Source organism: Xenopus tropicalis, chromosome 6, assembly GCF_000004195.4.
Source record: "Xenopus tropicalis strain Nigerian chromosome 6, UCB_Xtro_10.0, whole genome shotgun sequence".
Taxonomy (NCBI): Eukaryota; Metazoa; Chordata; class Amphibia; order Anura; family Pipidae; genus Xenopus; species Xenopus tropicalis.
Genome location: NC_030682.2, coordinates 96,369,767 through 96,392,423, shown reverse-complemented (window position 1 = coordinate 96,392,423; position 22,657 = coordinate 96,369,767). Strand labels below are relative to the sequence as shown.

At 38.2% G+C, this 22,657-nt stretch overlaps 1 protein-coding gene across 1 annotated transcript in view; it reads left to right on the top strand.

Moving 5' to 3' along the window:
* The window catches only part of scgn (secretagogin, EF-hand calcium binding protein), a 34,057-nt gene that overhangs the window by 1,876 nt on the left and 9,524 nt on the right, over nucleotides 1–22,657 (top strand). Inside the window, exons 3-7 of the mRNA NM_001079314.1 lie at nucleotides 6,592–6,684; nucleotides 15,036–15,125; nucleotides 15,855–15,911; nucleotides 18,835–18,912; nucleotides 22,071–22,126. Coding sequence (NP_001072782.1) covers nucleotides 6,592–6,684; nucleotides 15,036–15,125; nucleotides 15,855–15,911; nucleotides 18,835–18,912; nucleotides 22,071–22,126 — 374 coding nt within the window. The remainder of the gene's footprint in view (nucleotides 1–6,591; nucleotides 6,685–15,035; nucleotides 15,126–15,854; nucleotides 15,912–18,834; nucleotides 18,913–22,070; nucleotides 22,127–22,657) is intronic.

Here is a 22,657-nt window from a genome sequence, read left to right as displayed (position 1 = left end):
TGGGCCTCCATTACCCTACTGTACTGCTTTATAATACTTTGAAATAATATTTAACTGCATTGCCTACACCCAGTAGGAGTACATAGTAAAGTTGGGTTGAAAAAAGACCGAAGTCCATCAAGTTCAACCCTTTCAAGTGAACTCAGCACACACAAACCCACACTGACCTATCTATACACTCACATACAGACCCATAGTGACCTATCTATACTCTCACATACAGACCCATACTGACCTATCTATCCACTCACATACAGACCCATACTGACCTATCTATACACTCACATACAGACCCATACTGACTTATCTATACACTTACATACAGACCCATACTGACCTATCTATACACTCATACAGACCCATACTGACCTATCTATACACTCACATACAGACCCATACTGACTTATCTATACACTTACATACAGACCCATACTGACCTATCTATACACTCATACAGACCCATACTGACCTATCTATACACTCATACAGACCCATACTGACCTATCTATACACTCACATACAGACCCATACTGACTTATCTATACACTTACATACAGACCCATACTGACCTATCTATACACTCATACAGACCCATACTGACCTATCTATACACTCATACAGACCCATACTGACCTATCTATACACTCACATACAGACCCATACTGACCTATCTATCCACTCACATACAGACCCATACTGACCTATCTATACACTCACATACAGACCCATACTGGACCTATCTATCCACTCACATACAGACCCATACTGGACCTTATCTATACACTCACATACAGACCCATTCTGACCTATCTATCCACTCACATACAGACCCATACTGACCTTATCTATACACTCACATACAGACCCATACTGACCTATCTATACACTCACATACAGACCCATACTGACCTATCTATACACTCACATACAGACCCATACTGACCTATCTATACACTCACATACAGACCCACACTGACCTATCTATACACTCACATACAGACCCATACTGACCTATCTATACACTCACATACATACAGTAAACCCATACTGACCTATCTATATACTCACATACATAAACCATATACACCAACATCAATACTAGGGGGCTGATTTACTAAGACCCGATTTCGAATTGGAAAAATTCCGATTGGAAACAAACATTTTGCGACTTTTTCGTATTTTTTGCGATTTTTTCGGCGTCTTACGATTTTTGCGTAAAAACGCATATCAGTAATTCTGCATGAAAGATACATTTGTTCAGTTCTAGCCATGGTTGCCACTTTGTGCTTTTAAGCGCCCAGCATTTACTATCTATCCAGGGCCCAGTATTTTGCACTGGGACAATGCTTGTATGTGTCACTTTGTACTTTGGCCTTAGTACATTTAGGTGCAATTCCCCTGAGCAACTTTATATTCAAATATTGCAAAATATAACCATACCCTTATTTGAATCTCTTAAGGCACAAAGTTATTGGTAGACAGCTCTAGGGCTGGGAGGTGGAATTGTAATACTTCCCAATCCTAGCTTAAGCAGCCAGATTCATTTCCATAAGGATGCTGCTGATGAATCTGCTTGCCTTCATTTGGAGGTAATATATGCAGAAATTACTGATGATTCTTTATGCTAATCTAAGTTAACTAACAAACATGTCCCAGTGGGAAAAAAGAATTCAAGGTTTAAATTTTTTTTATTATAAATAAAATCATCTGATATTTCACCCACCAGCTCAGTTACTGAATCTCTGTTTATGCTGCAGCTCATATATCCTACCTGTAGGAAAGAATAAGTGATGCTTCACACGGATAATTCAGCATTTGATATGAACGCCTATATTAAACCTTTCACTAAATGGTTGTTATTCATAAAAACAAACAAACCAGTAATACACATAATGACTTTAGCAGTTTGTCGGAATATGGTTCATATTCTGCCATATATTCCCCCTATGTGCTTTACATAGGCAGAAAATAAAACACATAACAGATGCTTTCACAGATATAATGTTAAACTGACTTGTGGGTACAAGTTGATCTGTACTAATAAATAGTTGCTTCTAGCCTGTGTTTGGAGTGCGTACCCATCAAGAAATTGTGCTTGTAACTGCTGGGTCTCCCTTTGCTACTGGGGCGCTGCACCCAGACCATTGGATCAGTGTGGTGAGTGTCCATGAAAAACTGGGATTTATGTGATTTTTTAAGAAGAAATAGTTGAGGGAAAAATATTCCCTGAGTGAAGGGTCCGGGGCAAGGCACCTGAACCAACTTTGTGAAGGGGTGAGTGAATGCTAATTGAGACTGACTAAATTTAAAATCTGATTTGATGTGCTGGGTGGCTTAGAGCAAGTTTGGAAAACTGTATTTAGTTGAGGCTTAATAATTGGCCCAGACAGATAAACATGACTAAAAGAAAGATTAGAATAGGGACTCATACCCACATGAAATGCATCAAGTGCAAAATCCATTAACATCTTGTGACGTGTTGGTTATAAAGCTGCAGCAGTAATATGGAGCCAGGCAGGCGTGCCTACACTGGGTAAGGATTAGTTACAGGCCCCTGAGGGCTGGCTCCTCAACATGGCGATGTAGAACTTTGTGAGAATGTTGTTGTACATTGATATCTAGAGCAAAATTTAGCATGAGTGGCTTTTAATCTTTTACCAGGTAGGTCCGGGATCCATATGTCATTGTTACCATTTTTTACCAATCAATGTCTGTGCACCTGGGTATCAAGGACTCGTCTTCATTTGTCTGACACCCCCAGTCTATTCCTCAGTTTCATACGCAAGTTACTTATTGGCAAGCAAATGGCAGAACTTGTCTACTGCTGCTGTCATCTCCTGAGTCTTATTGTCACAGCATTGATATTAGACTACAAAAATGAATGAACATCCACATACTGTATGATTTCTAGCAAGACCTGTTTTAAAATAATAAACTGTTACAATTCAGCAATAACACAGCAAGAAACAATACGTTTATCTTTGCTTGACAACGCAGCATATGGGGTTTTCTAATCAGTGATCTGGAGTATCAGGTAAATTATTAATGCGCTGGTCAGTCCTTTCTGCTTATGGAAAAAGGAATATCTTCCCTGCAGTAACTGGGATTCTGCACTCTGCTCTTCCCTAGTGAAAAAACAAGTTGCTATTGTTGGGTATTTAGAGAAACTAGGGGAAAAGAAGCACATGGGAAATAATTATTCATTACATTTTTAATATTTGTATTAGACATTTGACAGTATAAACTGTAAAGGCGTATCAAAAAATATCAATATAAAGCGCATTATGAGGCAGTTTAATTTCATCTCTTCAAACATTTAGGGAAATGCAGAATTGCTTTTTGTTAAATTAAAATTGCCATGCAGTTATTGCAGTTATTTTGCTAGTGTTTCTCTTGTAAAATATAAATTAGGGGTTTAGTGCACCTAGATTTTTTTGCATGGTAGTCACCCATGAAGAAAGCCTTTTTAGCCATGACTCTTTCTTTCATTACCTCATTAACCAAGGTCCAACCAATGTTTGTCCTTGAGTCTGTGGATCAATTTCTCAGCCTTCCCTATGCTGTGACTGCTGATCGGTACATTGAGACATTTTAACGATGTCTGTGTGGATCTAAATGGTGTTAGGGTGGGAGGATACACTATATATGAGACTGGGGAGAAGTAAATGCACTATAGCATGGTCTCACTATATGAGGCTTGTATTTATGTAACATTATGGCCTGCAGCAAGTAAAGCTGAGGTACACAGGTACAAGTACAGGTGTGGGGTCTGTTATCTAGAAACTTCTGAATTATGGGACACCGTTATAAGCAAATAATTCCTATTAATTTCCTATTTCTGTAATAATAAAACAGTACCTTGTACTTGATCCCAACTAAGATATAATTCATCCTTATTGGAGGCAAAACAATCCTATTTATGTAATGTTTAAATGATTTTTTAGTAGACTGATGGTGTGGAGATAAAAATTATGGAAAGATTGAAATATTGGAAAACCTCAGGTTCCGAGCATTCTGGAAAACAGGTCTTATACCTGTACAGGTATGAGATCCATTATCCAGAAACCATTATCCAGAAAGTTCCAAATTACAGGAAGGCCATCTCCCATAGACTACATTATAAGTAAATAATTATCTTTTTGTCTGAAATAATAAAACAGTACCTTGTACTTGATCCCAACTAAGATACAATTAAACTTTATTGGAAGAAAAACACTCCTATTGGGTTTATTTAATGTTTAAATAATCTTTAGATGTGGAGATCCAATTTACGGAAAGATCCCTTATCCGCAAAGCCCCAGGTCCCCAAGTATTCTGGATAATCGGTCCCATACCTGTACAACCAGTGATATAGGGATAACTGGCAGTAATGTTGTTATTTCCACCACAGAACTGCTGTGCTGAAAAGGTGCTGTTTGACTTGCTGTACTTATATCTCTAAAAGGATATTTAATTCAGATGTAGGTATTGATGTAATATGTTTGCTGAGCAGACAGGATGAACAGTAGTGCTGGTAATGGACTTGAAAGGGGGGGAAGGCCGAGTTTCCTAATGTTTCCTGCATATCCTTTTTGAACAAGGATAACCCCACTCTTACAGAAAAACAATAGTTGTTTATTATAATAGTAATAATATACAAGGAGCTGTATTTGCCAATATTTTTTGCAACATTGAACTCTGCTTAGAATAATGAAAGAAGCAATCCAGCCTCCAACCACAGACCATTTTCTTCTGAGAAATAGATGTTATCTGGACAGTGCCCATGCAGAATTCGTTTCGCTTGGGTAATGGCACCGTATACAATACAATAACTTGCATCGTGGTTCATTAGGAAAGATTTCTAAATCTTACAAATGCTTGTGGGAAATCTGACAAATAAATATGCAGAACAATGTAGTCAGTTTAAGGTTTCTTCTATGAGACTGCACAGTATTGAGTGTGGAAAGCTCTCAGGCTGGAAGCCAGTCAGTATCTACCCGAAGGAACGTGGAGATCACAAAAATAAAACAGTTACTAGTGAACTCCTATAGACTCTCAGTGGTGTGTATGGGGCAACTCCCCAGAGAGACAGAAGTAAAGCTACAGTAAAGAACGTGGGGGATGGAAAACTTGCCTTTTATTGACTTTTATTAAATACATTGCATGAGTAATCCCAAACATATATTTTTCTACACATCGCTTTTACATTATGTGTTCCTAAGTACATGCAGTATAAATGTTATTACCCTTCATTGGCTGCAGTGTATTGCTCAAAATTCAGCAGAGCATTATCCTTTTTGTCTAATTATAGTCCCCTTTATTCTCACAATTCAGCATCCAATTTCCTATGTTCTAACCATTCTGTCCCACGCATTGTAACCATCCTGTTTAATGCCTTGTCACCACTTTCTGTTTTGCTTCCTAACTGGTCCGTCTCAGGCATTCTAAGTAACCTGTTCTGAACAATATAACCAGTTTGGCCCATGCATTCTAATGCATTACTAATCATTTAATCATATTCAAACCATTATATCAAATGTACTCTAACTATTCTGTTCTGGGAATTCTAATCACTAAATCCTGCATTTTTTCAGCATTGCCTTCTATTCAACACCATTTGATCGCACACAATCTAATCATTAACCATTCTCTTGCATGCATTTTACCATTCGTGACAGAGCCTAACACTATTCTGCCTAATGCATTCTATTCACCCTAATCATCCTCTGCATAATCTAAGCATTATTTCCTCCATATTATAAACACTCTTTCCATCACAACTATGTTATTAGAACTCATGCATTCCCACCACTAGAAACTTAAGGCGTTTCATTTGGCTAAAAATTTCACTAAACCATGAAAAAAAATTTTTTGGAATGTTTTTTTTTTTTGCTCAGCAACAGTATTACATTATGTACATTATATCTTTGGGCTTCTTTACCAGCCCAAGGCAACCACAGCCCTTTATTAGGGAAGATATGTGCCCTCAAAGATGCCCCAGTAGCTCCCCATCTTCTTTTCTGCCGATTCACTGCACATGCTCAGTGCTGCTGTCAGTTACTGAGCTTAGGGACCGACTCACAATATACTGTATATGTCAGGGACATAACTACAGAGGAAGCAGACCTTGGGGAGTGTATCGGACTTAATATGGCCCTAATTGATGAGCAGTTTTATTATTTCTTGGTAGAACTGGTCAACTTACCAATATTTTGGGGCTCTAAATTGAGCATGTGTGGAATTTTTAACCATATTCATTTTTAGAATTTAGTTCTTCTTTAACCATATTATATCCATTCTGCTGTGTAAATATCAGAATCAGAGCACTTGGAGACAGAAAATGCATTTTGCAAAAGTATATTTGGTGCCTTAGTTTTCACTTCTTGTCTTCCAGTCTTGTCAGATATTATCACATGTGGAAATGTGAGAAGCTACTTGCATTACTTGATTAGTTTTCCACCTTCTTTTCCAGATTATTTTCCCATGTCCATGTAATGACAAAACTAGTTCTAGTATGTTATTTTCTCAAAACTAAATACTAGTTGGGTGACGTCAGGGACAAATATATCTATGTGTTACCTTAACTGAAATATTTCTTTGGCTATTTTGTAGAATGCTATAACAGCTGAGAAGGTTCAGAGGGTGAAGGATCGATTTATGTCTGCGTATGACGTTACCGCTGATGGACGTCTCCAAATACAAGAGGTATTGATGTGTTCATTATATCATACTAACGGGGGGCCTGCAAATCTATAATGTAGTTCTTTGGGATATCAGTGAATATGAAATGAACTTCACTTGCACTAATATAATTGCTTGTTATATAAATGATGATTTTGTAACACAACTGCTCCACCCAGCACTGAGGATATTACCACCTATCCTAAAAGACCAAACCCACATAAAGGGTTTTCTTAATTCATATTAAAAAAGCAACTTGTAAATTACCAAGTCCATATCCTGGAGAGTAATACCAGTGGCTGCATGAAAGGCTCTTATCCATAATTATATTCTATCCCTGTGTATTATGTATGCTTTGAAAATGATCTATTCCTATTAACCTGTATTCAGGACAGGAACAAATGCCACGTTTGCTAATTAACAGAAGGAAAAGTATAAACATTGAATGAAATGTTGTGGTGTAATCTTTCCTAGAGAGCAGCTGTTCCCAACCAGATCCTGGCCCCTGAAAATGTGGCCCTAGCCTAATGCAAATCCTGCTGATGTTTGATTGTGAATACTTGGAGAATGCTTATATATTTGCTTGAGCTATACCAAAAGAAGAGGAAATATATATGCACAAGGAGCTCAAAAACTCCCAAATTCAAATTACGGTTTTCAAAACTCAAATGTTGGATATTTATTAAGAGCAAAAAATTTAATTCAAAGTCAATGAGAGTTGTCCTAGGTAAAATGTATGTGTTTTTCCAATTTGAGTTTTTTTTAACTTTTCAGTTAATTTAAGAGTTGGAAGACCTAGTGAAAATGACAAGAAGTATACAAATTAGATGCATTCAGGTTTTTTTCATAGTTTAATTTGATTTTATTTTCGTGTTTTTTAGAAATAAGCAAACATTTGAGTCTTGTAAAACTTTTCATTTGAATTGAAAAGCCAACTCTAAAATTCACAAATTCGAAAACTGTTAAATAAGCCTCCAAATGTTCCTGAGTTTAAACCTGGCTCAATACTTTTTTCATTTGAAATTTTCATAATGTAATCAATCTAATATTAACTCATTAACTCACTACCCTTATAGGTAATAAAACATGTGGGAAATTACCTCTTAGATAGGCACCCAAAAAATATCCAGACCCGGATTTGTGGAGAGGCATGCCGGCCCACCGCAACGATATTTCTAAACTTTGCTCCCATACAGAGCAATGGGGACCTCTCACAGCTGCACGCGGAGGGGGGGGTGATCGGGAGTTCGAGCATGCGCATGCAGGGGGCGATCAACGGGGGCAGAAGATAAATCCGGCGCTGAAAATACCTATATATATATATATGCTGCTTGGAATCTTTTTACATGGAATGATTTTGTGTAACTGCATGAAAATCACTGCTTCTGCATTTCTGCATAATTACATGGGATTGCAGTGATCCAAGAAGCAAAGGATGGGAAGGTATTTTTATGTACCTGTGGGAAAGGTGATTTCCTATGGGCAACAAAACCACTTGTGCACCACTGCCGTTATAGACAAACACCACGGGAACTTAATTTTATAACCAAAGAAATGGTTGCCAACTTGACCTTCCACACTTGTCTTCTTAATGTTCCTAAAATGCTTCCTTATATGTTCCTTATATGTTCCCTCAGAGGGCGTAACATACCCCTTACATATAGTATAGAGCATGTGGTACATTGTACAGTGCTAACATACTGCTGGCTAATATCACACTTTTCATAAGTATCAGTCCTGGGAGCATATATAGCAGTGTCATTCTTCTACACGCTCCATACTTACACACACCCATAGCCTGTTAGCTAATATAAAGGAGGTAGGTAACTGCTTCTGACAAAATTTCCTTAGAGAGATGTGTCATAATAGTAATCACTATGTATCCGATCACTGAGCAAAACAGAAAGTTGGCAGAGAAAATTTGCTCTGTATTTGGATTTTGCTCTGGGTCCTTAACTAGTGATTCTTTTGCCAGGCATGGATTCGCAGTAAATTTCTGCATTTCGCCATTGGCGAATTGTTTCGTGAAACTTCTGTGAAAATTGCTGCGGAAAAATTTGTTGTGCGTCAAAAAAAGTTGGGTTGCATAAAAAAACCACGAGCGACAAAAGAAAAGATGCAGGCGTCAGAAAACTCACATGACAAATGCGTTGCGCTAATTTTTCGCAATTTTCTTGTCATTTCACGAATTTTAGCGCAATGCGAAATGAAACAGATTTGCTCATCACTGTTCTCAACCACTAAGCATTGCCCACTCTCTGACTAAAATAACTGTCCCCAAGATTTGACTGTGTTTATGGCATTAACTCCAGTAATACCATGTGCATGTAAGTTAGCTTAGTTAACATCAGCCACATTGTATTGTTTATTACAGAGATAAATTAGTCAAAAATAAGGACATGTTTATTAAAGGGGTTGTTCAGCTTTAAAATAACTTTTACTATGATGTAGACACTGATATTCTGAAACAATTTGCAATTGGTTTTAATTTTTTATTTTGTGTGTTTTCTCAGTTTTTTAGCCTTTTGTCAACTGCAAAGTTAATAGGAACTGTACATTCTATACCATACTAAAAGTTAACTTAAAGTTGAACCATCCCTTTAAAAGGTATAGCATGGGGAATGTTATTGCTGTATTTCTGTATTTTATATGATCATTACCATCACGGTACAGCTTCTAGGAGCAATTGCCTTAAGACATGTGTGTTGTTTAATATGGCCTTTCTTTGGAAGAGGTGGGAAGGATATGTGTATAAACAAGGGCAGATGTTCTGCTGCACAACCAACAAAAGTGCACTCCAACCGAACAAAAGGGCCTTTTAATTATGATCTCCAGTTAGACTACAGGCCTGAGGTACAAAGGGATTTGTTTGAATAATAAAACCTAGGAGTAGAAAATTACTATGTAAAATGGATGACTTGGAAAGTACAAAAAGCCATCAAGTACATGAACAACAAAGGATCAAATGCTTCTGTTATCACTGACTGAACAATATTTAAAAGTTATGGGTAGTAAATTATGTTATTTAAACTTCCATAAATATACAAATAATGTGTATCCACAATCACAGCAGAGATGGGACCCCTTTCTCTCTCTCAGCTCTGCTGCTGGGATTAGTAGCAAGTATATATGCACCCATAACTACATGCTGCTAAAGCTGCCGTGCTTGGGCCCTAGAGGCCTGTATGTTAGATACAGCCCTGCCATCATTCCCAGAAGCTTTCAAATTCAAAATGGTAAATTGGTCTTCAAGTTTAACAAATGTGCTTTTTCATATTTATTGTGTTAATCCTTTTCCCAGTACTTAACTCTCTAGGTTTGGTTTCTGTTCTGGCCAAGTCATTTGATTGAGAGATCACATTCAAGGCTATTTTTTTCGGAAAACAGCATAACTGTTTGTAATCATCATGGTTTTATGTAGTAGCGCCAAACACAAACACCAGTGGAACAGCCTCTACCTGGTTAACAGTTTAGTGCCAGGGATATTTTTGGAGGAAAGTACAGAAAGCAACGATTCCATGTTTGAAAAAACAACAATCGTCCAATTGCCACTTTATTTTACTGCCAGAAGCTACTTGCTGTCCAGATTTTTCCCTGTTGACTTGAGTGGGTTACACCATAAATATAACGGCATAAAATATAGGCGTTAAATACAGCAATTGGGTTGTGTGTATGGAACACACAGCTTTATAAATATCCCATTTATTTTACACTGCAACAGTATTTACACCATTTAAACTGGCTTAGATCATTTTATCCATCAAGATGTAACTAAATAATGTAAATAAGGGACTTGATTTAGATTTAGCTGTATCAAGCAATTCCAGTCTGCCATTAGCCAGAATGAAAATGTGTCCCACACCAGGAGTGCAGGGTAATAGAGCCTGAACTGGGATTGGGGAAACAATACTACTTTGTGCAAAAGATGCAGGAAGCAAGTAATATGCTGCCCACACCAAGAGGGATCACAAGAACACAAATGCAGTTTAGTGATCCAGTTTGCTCATTATGTGATATCACACAGCTGGGCAGCTTTCACATTAAGCATATGCATGTGGTTAAACATGGCCGTCCTCAATGGGAGCGCCCTCCCAATCTAAGCAGCATATTGCTCACATTTTTTACACAAAATAGCATTGTTTCCCCCAACCGAAGTGCCGGTTTTATTAATAATTTTCCCCCAATAAGTGCTTTTTAAAGGAGAAGGAAAGCTACTGAGGCAGTTTATTGGCAATAAATTATCCACAATAGTGCAGGCTAGAACACTATCGTTATTCTGTAGAATGCTTTGCCATAACTGAGTAAAAAGACCTAGAAGCTTTCTCTGTTTGTTTAAGAAAGCAGCTGCAATGTTAGCTTTGTATGACATCACTTTCCTGCTTGCATCTCTCCTGCTGCCTAATCTCTCGCTGCTGCCTGGTAACTCTCGGCTCAGATTACAGCAAGGAGGGCATGGGAGAGGAGAGAGAAGGGAGGTGAAGAGGGTAAAGAAAGGAGCAAGCTGCACAGGATCATGCCCGAGTCCTGGAGATTTGAGCTGAGAGAAGGAAGTCTGATACCAAAGCCCATGTGTACACAATAGAATCAAGAGAATGCAATGTTTCTTTTTACAGAGGACTTAGAGCAGCAGTACTGGCCATATTTGTAGGGGCTTGGTATCAAACATCAAGAAAGCATTATGCACCTTAACAGAAGTAATACAAATGTAAATTTATAGGTATTACTTCTGTTAAGGTATATAATGCTTTCTTGACATTTGATACCAAGCCCCTACATATTTACATAGACCTTTCTGATAAAGCTTACTTAGTTCTTCCCTTTCCTTTCCCTTTAAATGAGGAACCCATGGTGCAGAGTGAAATTCCCCCCAATTTATGAACAAATGGTAATGCTCTATTTACAGTATTCTTTACATATGTGTCCAGTGCATAAAAAGAACATTTTGGAGCAAAAAGTGGAAAGATGGGCATCAATTATAATATGATACAGTCATATAATATCATGCAATTACCAATAGGAAATAAGTAAATCACTATAAACTTATCTTGATTCCATCTAAATCATGTGATTTGCAGAGTGTGAATCTCCTGATACATCAGATTACTACTTTGAATCCAGATAATACCTCTAAAATTAATTGACTAACCCTTGTTTAACTTTTAAACATTTTCCTCTTTGATTCCTACTTTGAGTCACCCTGAATCAATAAGAAACGTGTCGTTGTAATGTTCAAGTAAAATTTCTTCAGAGATTAACCTTGTTGTTTTCTAGTGTCAGATCCATAAACTAAGCCAATCAGTATCACAGTTCATGCTCTCAGAGTACAGCAATAAAAGCCCATGGCATAGAAATGATAAAAGATGGTGAAAAAATATAGCAAATATCTCCAAAACTATGTCTGCACTTTTTTTTAAGAGCATAATGGGCAAATAAATGTTTTCTTTGTGTCAGCGTTACATGTGATAAGGACAAACGAACACAAGCAGTATTAGAAATATGTCAAAAAGACCGGGGATCTGGTACGTTTGTCCTTTATTCAGTAGAGCATTCAGTGGTTTTACCCCATGGGGATAGAATGCCCAGCTGCTGGCATAGGATTTACATTAGGTTTTACACATAAAACACTTCCTGTCACTTTATGGAGCCTTTTCCTGACCTGCAATGTAATAGTGTATATGGCATGTTGGAGAAGGCAGCCGTGCTTTGTTTTTAGCATGTTTAGTAGTGCTCCTTTGCCTTTTACAAATCTTAACTCTGTCCTGTTGCTGTCAGTGCAAAATGTAAATGTTTGTTCCTGCTTGGCTAAAAGAGAAAAATGTTTCTGTGTGGGTCGTCCATGGGAGACATCTGAGAGATACACACTTCAGCAAGTGACAAAAATAGCAGAGTGGATATAATTGATTTACTTACTGAATACAAAATGCTGCAGTCTTCAAGGACACTGAGGCGCCTTCCATCCTTGTTACCTTGCCAGAAGAACAAGCCACTCTGCCCTCTTTACGTATTTCTTATCCAATTAAATCCTAATACCATTAATTATTTTCTCTAAAGGGAATGTAAAACTTGCAGTATTAGATAGCCTTGGTTTATTAGTATTATGGTGGAGGGTTGCATAGTGAAATATCCTGGCTGCCACATTCAGCTTGGTTGTCAACACATTGGGGGCCATTTATGTCCACAAGTGCAGTTGTCAAAATGCAATTTGAAGCGCAATTGCCATGTTTTTTACCACAACGCAGTGTTTTGTCCCAGTGCTGTTGTGGTCACATACGAACAGTGTGCAAATTTCACTTATACTTCACCATAAATTGATTGCAACTGCACATTAAGCTTTCCAAGTCTGCTTGACGTAATTTCTGGTGTTCGCAGCAAGAATGACACATGTGCCCAATTCTTAGATGCAAGTGCCCTGTGCCTATTGATGCAAGCACTGAGGGAACCATGAAGCTACCGCCTGGTCTGCGGGTGGTGGTTGTTCCAGGGATTCTCTGCGTCATTAGGTGCACATGTGCCCAATTCTTAGATGCAAGTGCACTGTGCCTATTGATGCAAGCACTGAGGGAACCATGAAGCTACCGCCTGGTCTGCGGGTGGTGGTTGTTCCAGGGATTCTCTGCGTCATTAGGTGCAAATGTGCTCAGTTCAGACCGAGTGGTGCCTAGCACAAGTATGCAGAAGTACAAGGAGAGCATTTTGATGCAAGTACCTTTAATGAGTGGGGTTTTACTTGTAAATGACTGTGTTTAATTTTCCTCACATGCAACTGTGCTTGTGGTTGTAAATTACTCCTAAAGTCTTTTGTTGCCCAACATGAAGCTATAAACTTGATGATCCAGTAGCCTTATGAATGTCTCCCAGTATCTGTGTCAAGCCAGAGTGATGTTTTTATTTGTGCTGCTCTTGCAGCATAAACAAAAAGGGGGCTTATTCACAAGGCAGAATAAGAAAAGAAAAGGAACTATGATGTAAAATGTGCCCAATTGGTCTTCATTTATATCTTTATAATTTTATGAATTATTTTGTATATGTAAACTGCTAGAACTATAAGATTAATGGCACCTGAAGTAATGATAAAACATATAGGAAAAATGTACCCCCTAATGTAAAACACAATTGTTATAAGACACCAAAGAGTTCTGCGACCATGTAAAGGCACGAGGCTGTGTGTTCTTATTCTGGGCATGGAACTGCTAGGTGATGTCTGTTAGAGGATACATTTATACCTTGTTATAGAGTTTCAATGGGTCATCATCTGACTCAAGCAACATCACTAAGTACTATTTAGAAAGACATATAATTATTCTCTATAATAAACAAGAACTACTATGAATATCCTATAATTAAATCCTTACATATGCTTAGTAATGTCATTTGTGTGACATGACTCACCGACACTTGTGTATTATTAAAAAAAAGTAATCCAATTGTGATATGTAATAATATATGAAGTTACCTTAAAGTTTCATGGCCTGTAAAAAAACATTTGACTTTAGTCTTGGGCCTTTATGGAACTCCTCAGTGCCCTCTAATATCCTTATATTTACAACAGGGGGTACATTATTCTCTATATACATTCGGGCTGGAAACAGCCAAAATTAATAGTAAATTGTGCAAAATGCACAAAATTGTAAATATATTACTTTCAAAAATGGCAATATAACATGATTCTCCCCTTCAAGAGGAACCTACTCTGCAGAATATCATAAGTTTGTACCAATGTGTAGGGAGTGTTCCCCTCTGACGGTTCACTCACCAATAGGGTTGCCACCTGGCCAGTAATAATAATGCTTGATCTCTATGTTATTCATAAAAAAATAGAAAACCTGGTATTTTTCCAGAAAACGTGGCAACCCAACTGGCAAGTGGGCATTTACCTCCAGATCTAATGAACAAAAGTTCCTTACAAATTCATTTTTTACTTGTATTTGTGCTATTTGTAGGTAATGGTCTTTCAAAAAAAGAACTAGGTACTGGTAGTTGTTTGTGCCATCTCCCTCCCCTCCACAGCAGATATAGCTGTACCTGTATTAAGAACTAGGTCATGGAGCAAGGCACCCTAGACACGGGGGCTTATTTGTGCCCCCTCCACAGTCCCACGACACCATTACTCCTGTCAAGAAGAATTTGTAATGGACACAAAACAGCTGACACCAATGAGCTGCTCAAATATTTTGCAGCTATAACACACATATGCTTTTGTTGATATGTGGCCCCAACCTTTCCAGAAATAGTTGTGTGCTATAAGGTGCCACTGGTACCTTCCCTTTGTTCTATGCCTGTGTACTGGAATCTCTCATCATGTACAGTATTAATCACTTCAAAACTACTCTCCTTTGCTGATTTCCCCTGAACTGATTCTTTTTGTAATTATCCAGCTTGCAAACATGATTCTGCCTGAAGATGAAAATTTTCTGTTGCTTTTTCGAAGAGAAACTCCTCTGGATAACAGCGTGGAGTTCATGCGGGTATGGGCAAAACAGCAATAAAGGCTTCTTTCTTTTGGTCTAAATTGTTCTGCTTTGGTGCTTGACCTGCTATAATACCCTGTGCATGTACCAGCAGCACTAGTACAGCAGGATGGCAAAAATGACTGTGACATTTATAAAAATATGAAATTCCCATTTTCGTGGTTTTAGTGGTTTTTGCAACGACATCTACACACATTTTCTCTAAAACTACACATGTTTAGTCATTTATTATAAGATCTGAATTGAAAAAGCACAACTGAGATGTGGAACAAACATGAAAATTGTGACTTTTTTATTGTCACACAAAAGCCAGTGTCAAAAACACCCAAAAACCTCTAAAACCACAAAGCAAAGAAAGATCTTCCAGTTGTAAAAAGGACAGCATCATGGGATTATGCATGAGCTCCTAGGGTCAAGTAATATACCATAATATACTTGTAAGCACTACTGTTTATTATTGGTGGTGCTTTGTAGAAGACCTTGAAGAGGCACAAGGCATTATTTCAACATGCAAAATTACATTAAACTTCTACACAGCTCTATTATGTGAGATCAATACATTAATTTAAATATATTCATATGAATTTCATTTTACCCAAGGGTTAAACAAAATAACACATTATTAGCAGTCATTTCTGGTATAAGAACACAATGTTCCCTTTTCATATAAATGAATAAGATATTATTGTACTGTATATTAACAAATTAAAATATCCTATGTTCCAGATTTGGAGGAAATATGATGAGGATAGCAGTGGATTTATCTCCGCAGTGGAGCTCCGGGTAAGGATGTAATGTGCCAGTTTAAAAAACAACAGCCCATGGCCACCTAGCCATGCTAGAAATATTGTATTAGCTATACGATTAGCAGTGGAGCTGTATGTACTATTACAGCAATCTTCATAAATATAGTGAACTATCTAGCATGTTAAAAAAGCAAATGCTAATATCATCAACAGGGGATAGAAATAGCAGACAAGCAGCTTTTTAGCTGCAGTTGGCCCTGTAGCCATAGGTGGCTTCAGTGCGGTGCCTGTATTGGTCAGACAGGTGGTTGCTGAATGCTAGTGGGTGGGGTGCAGGTATCAGTAGTTTCCAGATTGGGCTGTCTGGGTTGTTTAGACAGTCTGAAAAAGTAATAATGCAGGTTGCAGTTCTGGTCATGGCTCCAGCTCAAGTGTAAGCCCCAGGAGGTTTCTACCAGCAGCTGCACACTTTTGAATGCTGTGTAAAATTGTCTGTAAATAATGCATTTGTTGCGCCTGCATATTTATGGGACTCTAGTTGACCAGATATGGGCATTCATTTAGATGCCCTGTAGTTCATGTGATTTCATGGGCATTAAAAAAAGTAGTAGATGTAGCCACAATACATAGGGATCCCTCTACTTACCTCCTGCCCAGCACAGTGTGCTGATCCCTGTGCCCCAGTCACACTAATATCTGCAATGGGCACATTGCCAAAGGGCTCAGGCTTATAGCATTTTAACATGAACAAGTTTACACCAGCACAGCAGCCACTAATAATAAATGGTCATATGGTAATTGTGTCCAATCTAAGTCAAGCCACAAGAAAGGCAAAAGGTGACCCAGCTTGCCTGCCATATTTTTTTGTATGTGAGTAGGTTCTTATTAGTAATGCAAATGCAAGCTTAGTAGTTAGATGGCAGCCCCTGATCCATAAAGCTTGCAATATATGTTTATGTACCTAAGGCATTTATTACAAGACAAAAGGGTTAATTTATGAAAAGTCAACAGGGGTCATTTACTGATCTGTGGGGTGAAAGTGATAAGGGGAGCAAGAGCATGTCCAGAAAATGCCCCAGAGAATGTTGCACTCTGCACCGAGCACCGAACTTAGTGAAGGAAGCAGTTTCAGGGGGTGCTAGGGTGTTTGGCCAGCCTTCTCCTTACTGCCTGCATTTTGTACTTGTATTTGTAAATGAGCCATTAAAATAATTTATACATGATCAAGGCAGAATAAACAGGAAAAACAGAATTCTAATCATGTGATTAACAAACTAATTGTTCTAAGAGAGCCAAGCACTTTCGCTGTGTCCCCTGTGGATATGTGTTTTGTACATCCAGCACCAAAAAAAGAGATTTTTATAGGATTCTAATCAGTGTATGTTTAGCATTTGTATTGATATATTTGATCTAGAGCAGGTGTGTTTATTGTAATGTTAAATCATATTACACTGCATTACCATAGTGTATAACATAATACATCCCTAATAACTGCAATAAATGTGTTTGTTTGGAATAGAAGCCTATTGCCCAAAGGACCCATTAATGTCTGCTTTGTGTACTCTTTGTTACCATTAGCAAATGAAAATAAATGGAGTTCAAAAGGCTTGGAGGAAGGATAGGGAACAACATGGAATAAAGCCATTTCCAAATCAATATGATGTTCATTTTGTCTGTTTGCTGGGTCATTCCTTATGTATGGACAAAAGGTGTAACACTAGCTCTTATTAGTGGATTAAGTGGGATATAAATTCCACCATCGTGTGAACTACTCTGTTTGATTTAATTTCCCTTATCATAGTTTAATGTACAATGATATTTAAATGTAACCTACCAAAAACAAAACCCAGACAGATTTCATTACAGCAGAGCAAACAATGGGTGAACTATCTATTTTTGAGAAGACAAAACAGATATTTACATCTTTTTAGATATATTTTGATTCTTTTAACAGAAATGTTGGTGTGGTGACAAATAGAAAGGAAAAGATTTAAATATTTTCAAAACTGGAAAGACCTCAGGGGTCATTTATAGCAAGGAGGGCAGTGTCCAACCCACAGGGTTTATTTTTTTTGCACAGTGCCCCATCCCTGGCAATCTATTTTTACACCTTTAATGAATTTTGGGAATTGTAATCCCATGATCTACCCAGTGCCACTCCGGCCATATGGCCTCATTGGTGACAAAAACCACCCTCCTGCCACGCTTTTGGGCTTCTGGAGTGGGCACTGTTCTTTTAGCCAGCCTTGCTTAAATGCATATTTATCTACAGTAAACAGTCCGTTGCTCAACCGAAGCAGGAACAAGTGGTGCAGTGTTTATGGGTAAATGGGCCGTGGTACCAGTGGTAGTTTGCATAGTTGAAGATGGAGCTACAAGTCCCATAATTCACTTGAGCCATTTTGACCTTATACTATTATAGTGTATGACCTTGTATGCTTATATACAGAGAAAGGAATATATGAAATAAATACAAAATTAAAAATTTTCCTTCACCACCAAGTGGTCTCATACACCTTGCATTTATAAGGGGGCAAATGGTCGCTTGAAGGAGGAGGAAAGTTAGAATCCCTGTGGGGTGCCAACCAAATGTTATGCACCAACCCAACAATGGTAATCACTTACCTAATACCCTGGGCTGTGCGCAGTAGAGTGAAAAGGCGACTTTCTTGTTTAAGCTCAGCTTCTCCCTCTACTGTACATGCGCAAGCGGCGTGAAGGCAGAGGAAGAAAAGTATTGATTGGTCGCAGGTACCGCGTGCAGTTTTCTGCTAACAGGAGCACCAGCTCGGGGTATCAGGTAAGTGATTACAATTACCTTGGTGCCTAACATCTGGGCCCCCCCCCATTGATTAGACCTTTCCATCTCCTTTAAAATAGCAAAAAGACAACAAATTTATTACAGGATCAACAACAAGAAAAACAAGGAAATGCTTTTGAGTTGTGTTTGTTTTTTTCAGAACTTCCTGCAAGATCTGTTCCTACAGCACAAGAAACAGATTACAGGTGACAAACTGGACGAGTACACAGACACCATGGCAAGTACCTGCTATTGTAGCCTTTAACTTTCTGTGTGCTGATATTATATTGTTTATGTTAAAAGGTGATGGTGCTTAGTGTAATAACTCTAACAGAGCTGTTGTGTAAGGATCGTGACACACGGGGTAAGTAGTCGCCACGGCCGACTTATCTCCCCGCAATGCCATCACGGCGCGGCGCTACTAATCTTCCTGTGTGTCATGCCCCTAATAGAACATAATTGTATTACAGATTTGGAACCTGTTATCCAGAATGCTCAATCCAGATAAGGAGTCTTTCCATAGTTTGGATCTCTATACTTTAAGTCTACTAATAAAATAATTTAAGGGTCATGATTTTTATAGTGTACTTTTTATATCTAAATGACACTGTTTACATAGCAAATAATTCACTCTACCATTTAAAATTGTATTCTTGAACAAACAAATGTATTTTTTAGCTGTAATATTGGTGTGTAGGCTCCATCTCAGTGCATTGTGCCTGAGTCTGAGCTTTCAGAAGGAGCCAGCGCTACACATTAGAACTGCTTTCAGGTAACCTATTGATTCCCCTACTCCCATGTAACTGGAGGAGTCCCAAGCCGGACTTGGATTTCTTACTATTGAGTGCTATTCTGATATCTACTATGAGCTGCTATCTTGCTCCCTTCCCATTATTCTGCTAATCGGCTGCTGGGAGGGGGGTGATATCACTCCAACTTTCAGTTCAGCAGTAAAGTGTATCTGAAGTTTATCAGAGCACTGGTCACATGGCTGTGGCACCCTGGGAAATGAAGAATATCAGTAGCCCCATGTGAAATTTCAAAATTAAACATAAAAAATCAGTTTGTGTTTTTAAAACACAGAATTCAATGCAGGATTCTGCTGGAGAAGCTCTATTAACTGATGTGTTTTGGAAAAAAAATATGTTTTCCATGACAATATTACCTTAAACATACATTAAACCCAATAGGATTGTTTTGCCCCCAATAATGATTAATTATGTCTTCGTTGGAATCAAGTACAAGGTACTGTTGTTGGATAACGGATCCTATGCCTGTAATATAATATTGTGACTTTGCTACCAATAAAACCTATTACCATGGTGAATGTGGTATCAGTGTAAATATAACAATCAAGCAGATAATGTGGGGTTTACCAGAGTGGAAAACAGAACAAATCTATTGAGCACATTCCCAGTTGCCCACTAACCCCCAATGCCATTTTGCAAGATTCATCCCAGAAATTCTGCACAATAGATCCCTATGAATAGGATGTGATTGTATAGTTTTTGCTCTTCTTATTTGTCCTTTCATTGTTATTATTATTTTTAGCATACATTTATAAAGTTCCAACATATTTTGCATGGCTGTGCAATAACTTGAGAATCAAACATTTAGTAGAATGAACAAAAATTTGCTGTCTTAGACACTGTTGAAACAATGATAAACACCAATGTTCAATTGTGGATTTACATATCGGGGGCCACTAGGCCCCTATCACTGTTCTTGGCACCCGTCCCCTGCCCTTCACACAAACATGTGCAAATTTCTCTTGTCAGCTATGTAGCACTGGGATTGGCATGTGTTACATTCAAAAACTCTTACAAAAACCCCAGTGCTTCGGATTTGGATGTGGCTGAGTGGCATGCTCCCCTAAACTTTGTCCTTCCCACTAATCCGGGCCTGATTATGGATGTATGTCCTGAAGCCTTAGTCAGGACAAGTGGCCTGCAGAAATAACATGTCTAGGGGGGCCATTTACTAATGTTCGGATTTTTTTCTTTCCAGTTTGGATTTTTTAGCGATAAAAGACGCTAAAAAAGTTGCAATTTTTTTGAGATTTACTGATGTTGATGGTTTTCGGTACAACAAAAATTCAGAGTTTTGCAACTTTTCTGCAACTTTTTCTCACACAGACTTTTCCAGTTAAGACTTTTACGTAAATGTCAGACATTTGTGGAAATGAGTTTATTCAAATTTTTAAAAAATATAAAAAGAGTTCTAGTAAACGTGCCCTTAGGTCTACTAGGTGAACAAGATAGTGAGAGAGATGTAATAAAACAACACTGGGATTCAAGTGTGTATACTTAGGGGCACATTTATTCATTTATTAATACATTTTATTTAGAAGAATGCATGCTGCTTGTGTTTTTGGCTCTTGTCATTCAGCATTTGTTGCCATGATTTAAAAAGATAAAAAGGGCTTGAAAATGCATAAAAATACATTAAAATGACCATGACTATTTTCTACAAATATAGAATTTACTGTGGCAGGTGTATTTGCTGCTGTTCCCATGAATAAATCATTATTAACTGTTCAAGGACTACTGGTGCCTGAGTGATACTGAAACCAAACTAGGTGCTAAGCTGCAATCCATAGCAACCGATCAAATGTTTTCTGTGTACCTGCACTGAAAAGTACAGCTTCCGCTTGAGTTGCCATCTCTGCCTGCGTTTATCGCCGGGCAGGGGGCAGGTTGTGACATTGCAGGGGTGGGGAAGAGGCGGGGCCTCATTCACAGGGCAGGGAATAGGTGGGGCTGGGACATCATTGGGCAGGGCTATGGTGTGGCAATCAGCAATTGGCCGATCGTTGCGTCAATCTCAGCGAGTCCTGCCCTGTTTTATAAATTGACCCGGACAGCCAGGGACAAAACCAGGCTGGCAGTAACCCTAGCTTCTGCCTGAGAGCAGGTACACCCCTGTTTTCACGTTTTTCGGGCCGACTTTTGCTCTGTTCCACTCCGTGTACCTGCTAAGAAAAGCGTCTGAGAGACGTGGACCAAGCATTCCATGTGCCCAGGCCCTAAAGCTTGTTGCTGACTTGTTTCAACTGGAAACTGCACCTGTGCATTTAGCTTCTATGTTAGTAGATGATGTTCTAAGACTGGTAGAGCCTTCTACTTCAGTGCAAGGGGCCAGGGAAGTAACCTATCTTTTTTCAAACAATCAAAAGAATGTTACGTATGATGAAACAGGCTCCATAGTAAAACAATCCTGCAAAATGACAGACTTTCATTTAATGTAAGACTAGAAAAACAAAAATGCCACAAGGAATTATTTTATTTTATAAAGAAGCTTTAGCAAATTCCTGAATTACCCATAATTACTTATCCACCTGTATTTTGAAATCTTTTACACTACAAAAAAAATCTTTTCATATTTCTTTATTCACAGATGAAACTGTTCAACAAAAATAAAGATGGCCGACTAGACCTGAATGACTTGGCAAAGTATGTTTTTTACAAGGATTTTCTAATAGGCTCTTTATGGGTTATACAGTGTATCTGCGTCAGCACTAGTAGGAAGCCAGGGACGAATAATAAACATTATAAAAGGTTAATGACACAGCTCCTTGTTTGTTTTGTGTGGAAAAAAGACCATTATTTACTGTAGAGTGGATATGTTCTTACAACTGCAGACTAAATGTTTTTCATTGCTGGTAACCTTGCCATTTGTACTGTAAACGTATATGTATAAATGCTAAAATAGAACCTTCTATTTCACAAAGAACTGTACATAAATGAGAAAAAGAAATAACAATTTCTAAAAAAAACAAACAAAATGTAATTGGTTAACTGTTATCAGGACCCAAAAAACACTGCCAACCTCAGCTGTTTAGATGGCAAGTGTCACCTCTCTGGGGCAGCGGTTTGTGATGCTAGGGGGCACATTTACTAATCCACGAACGTCCGAAAAGCGTCCAAATGCGTTTTTTCGTAATGATCGGTACTTTGCGACTTTTTCGCGAATTGTCGCAAATT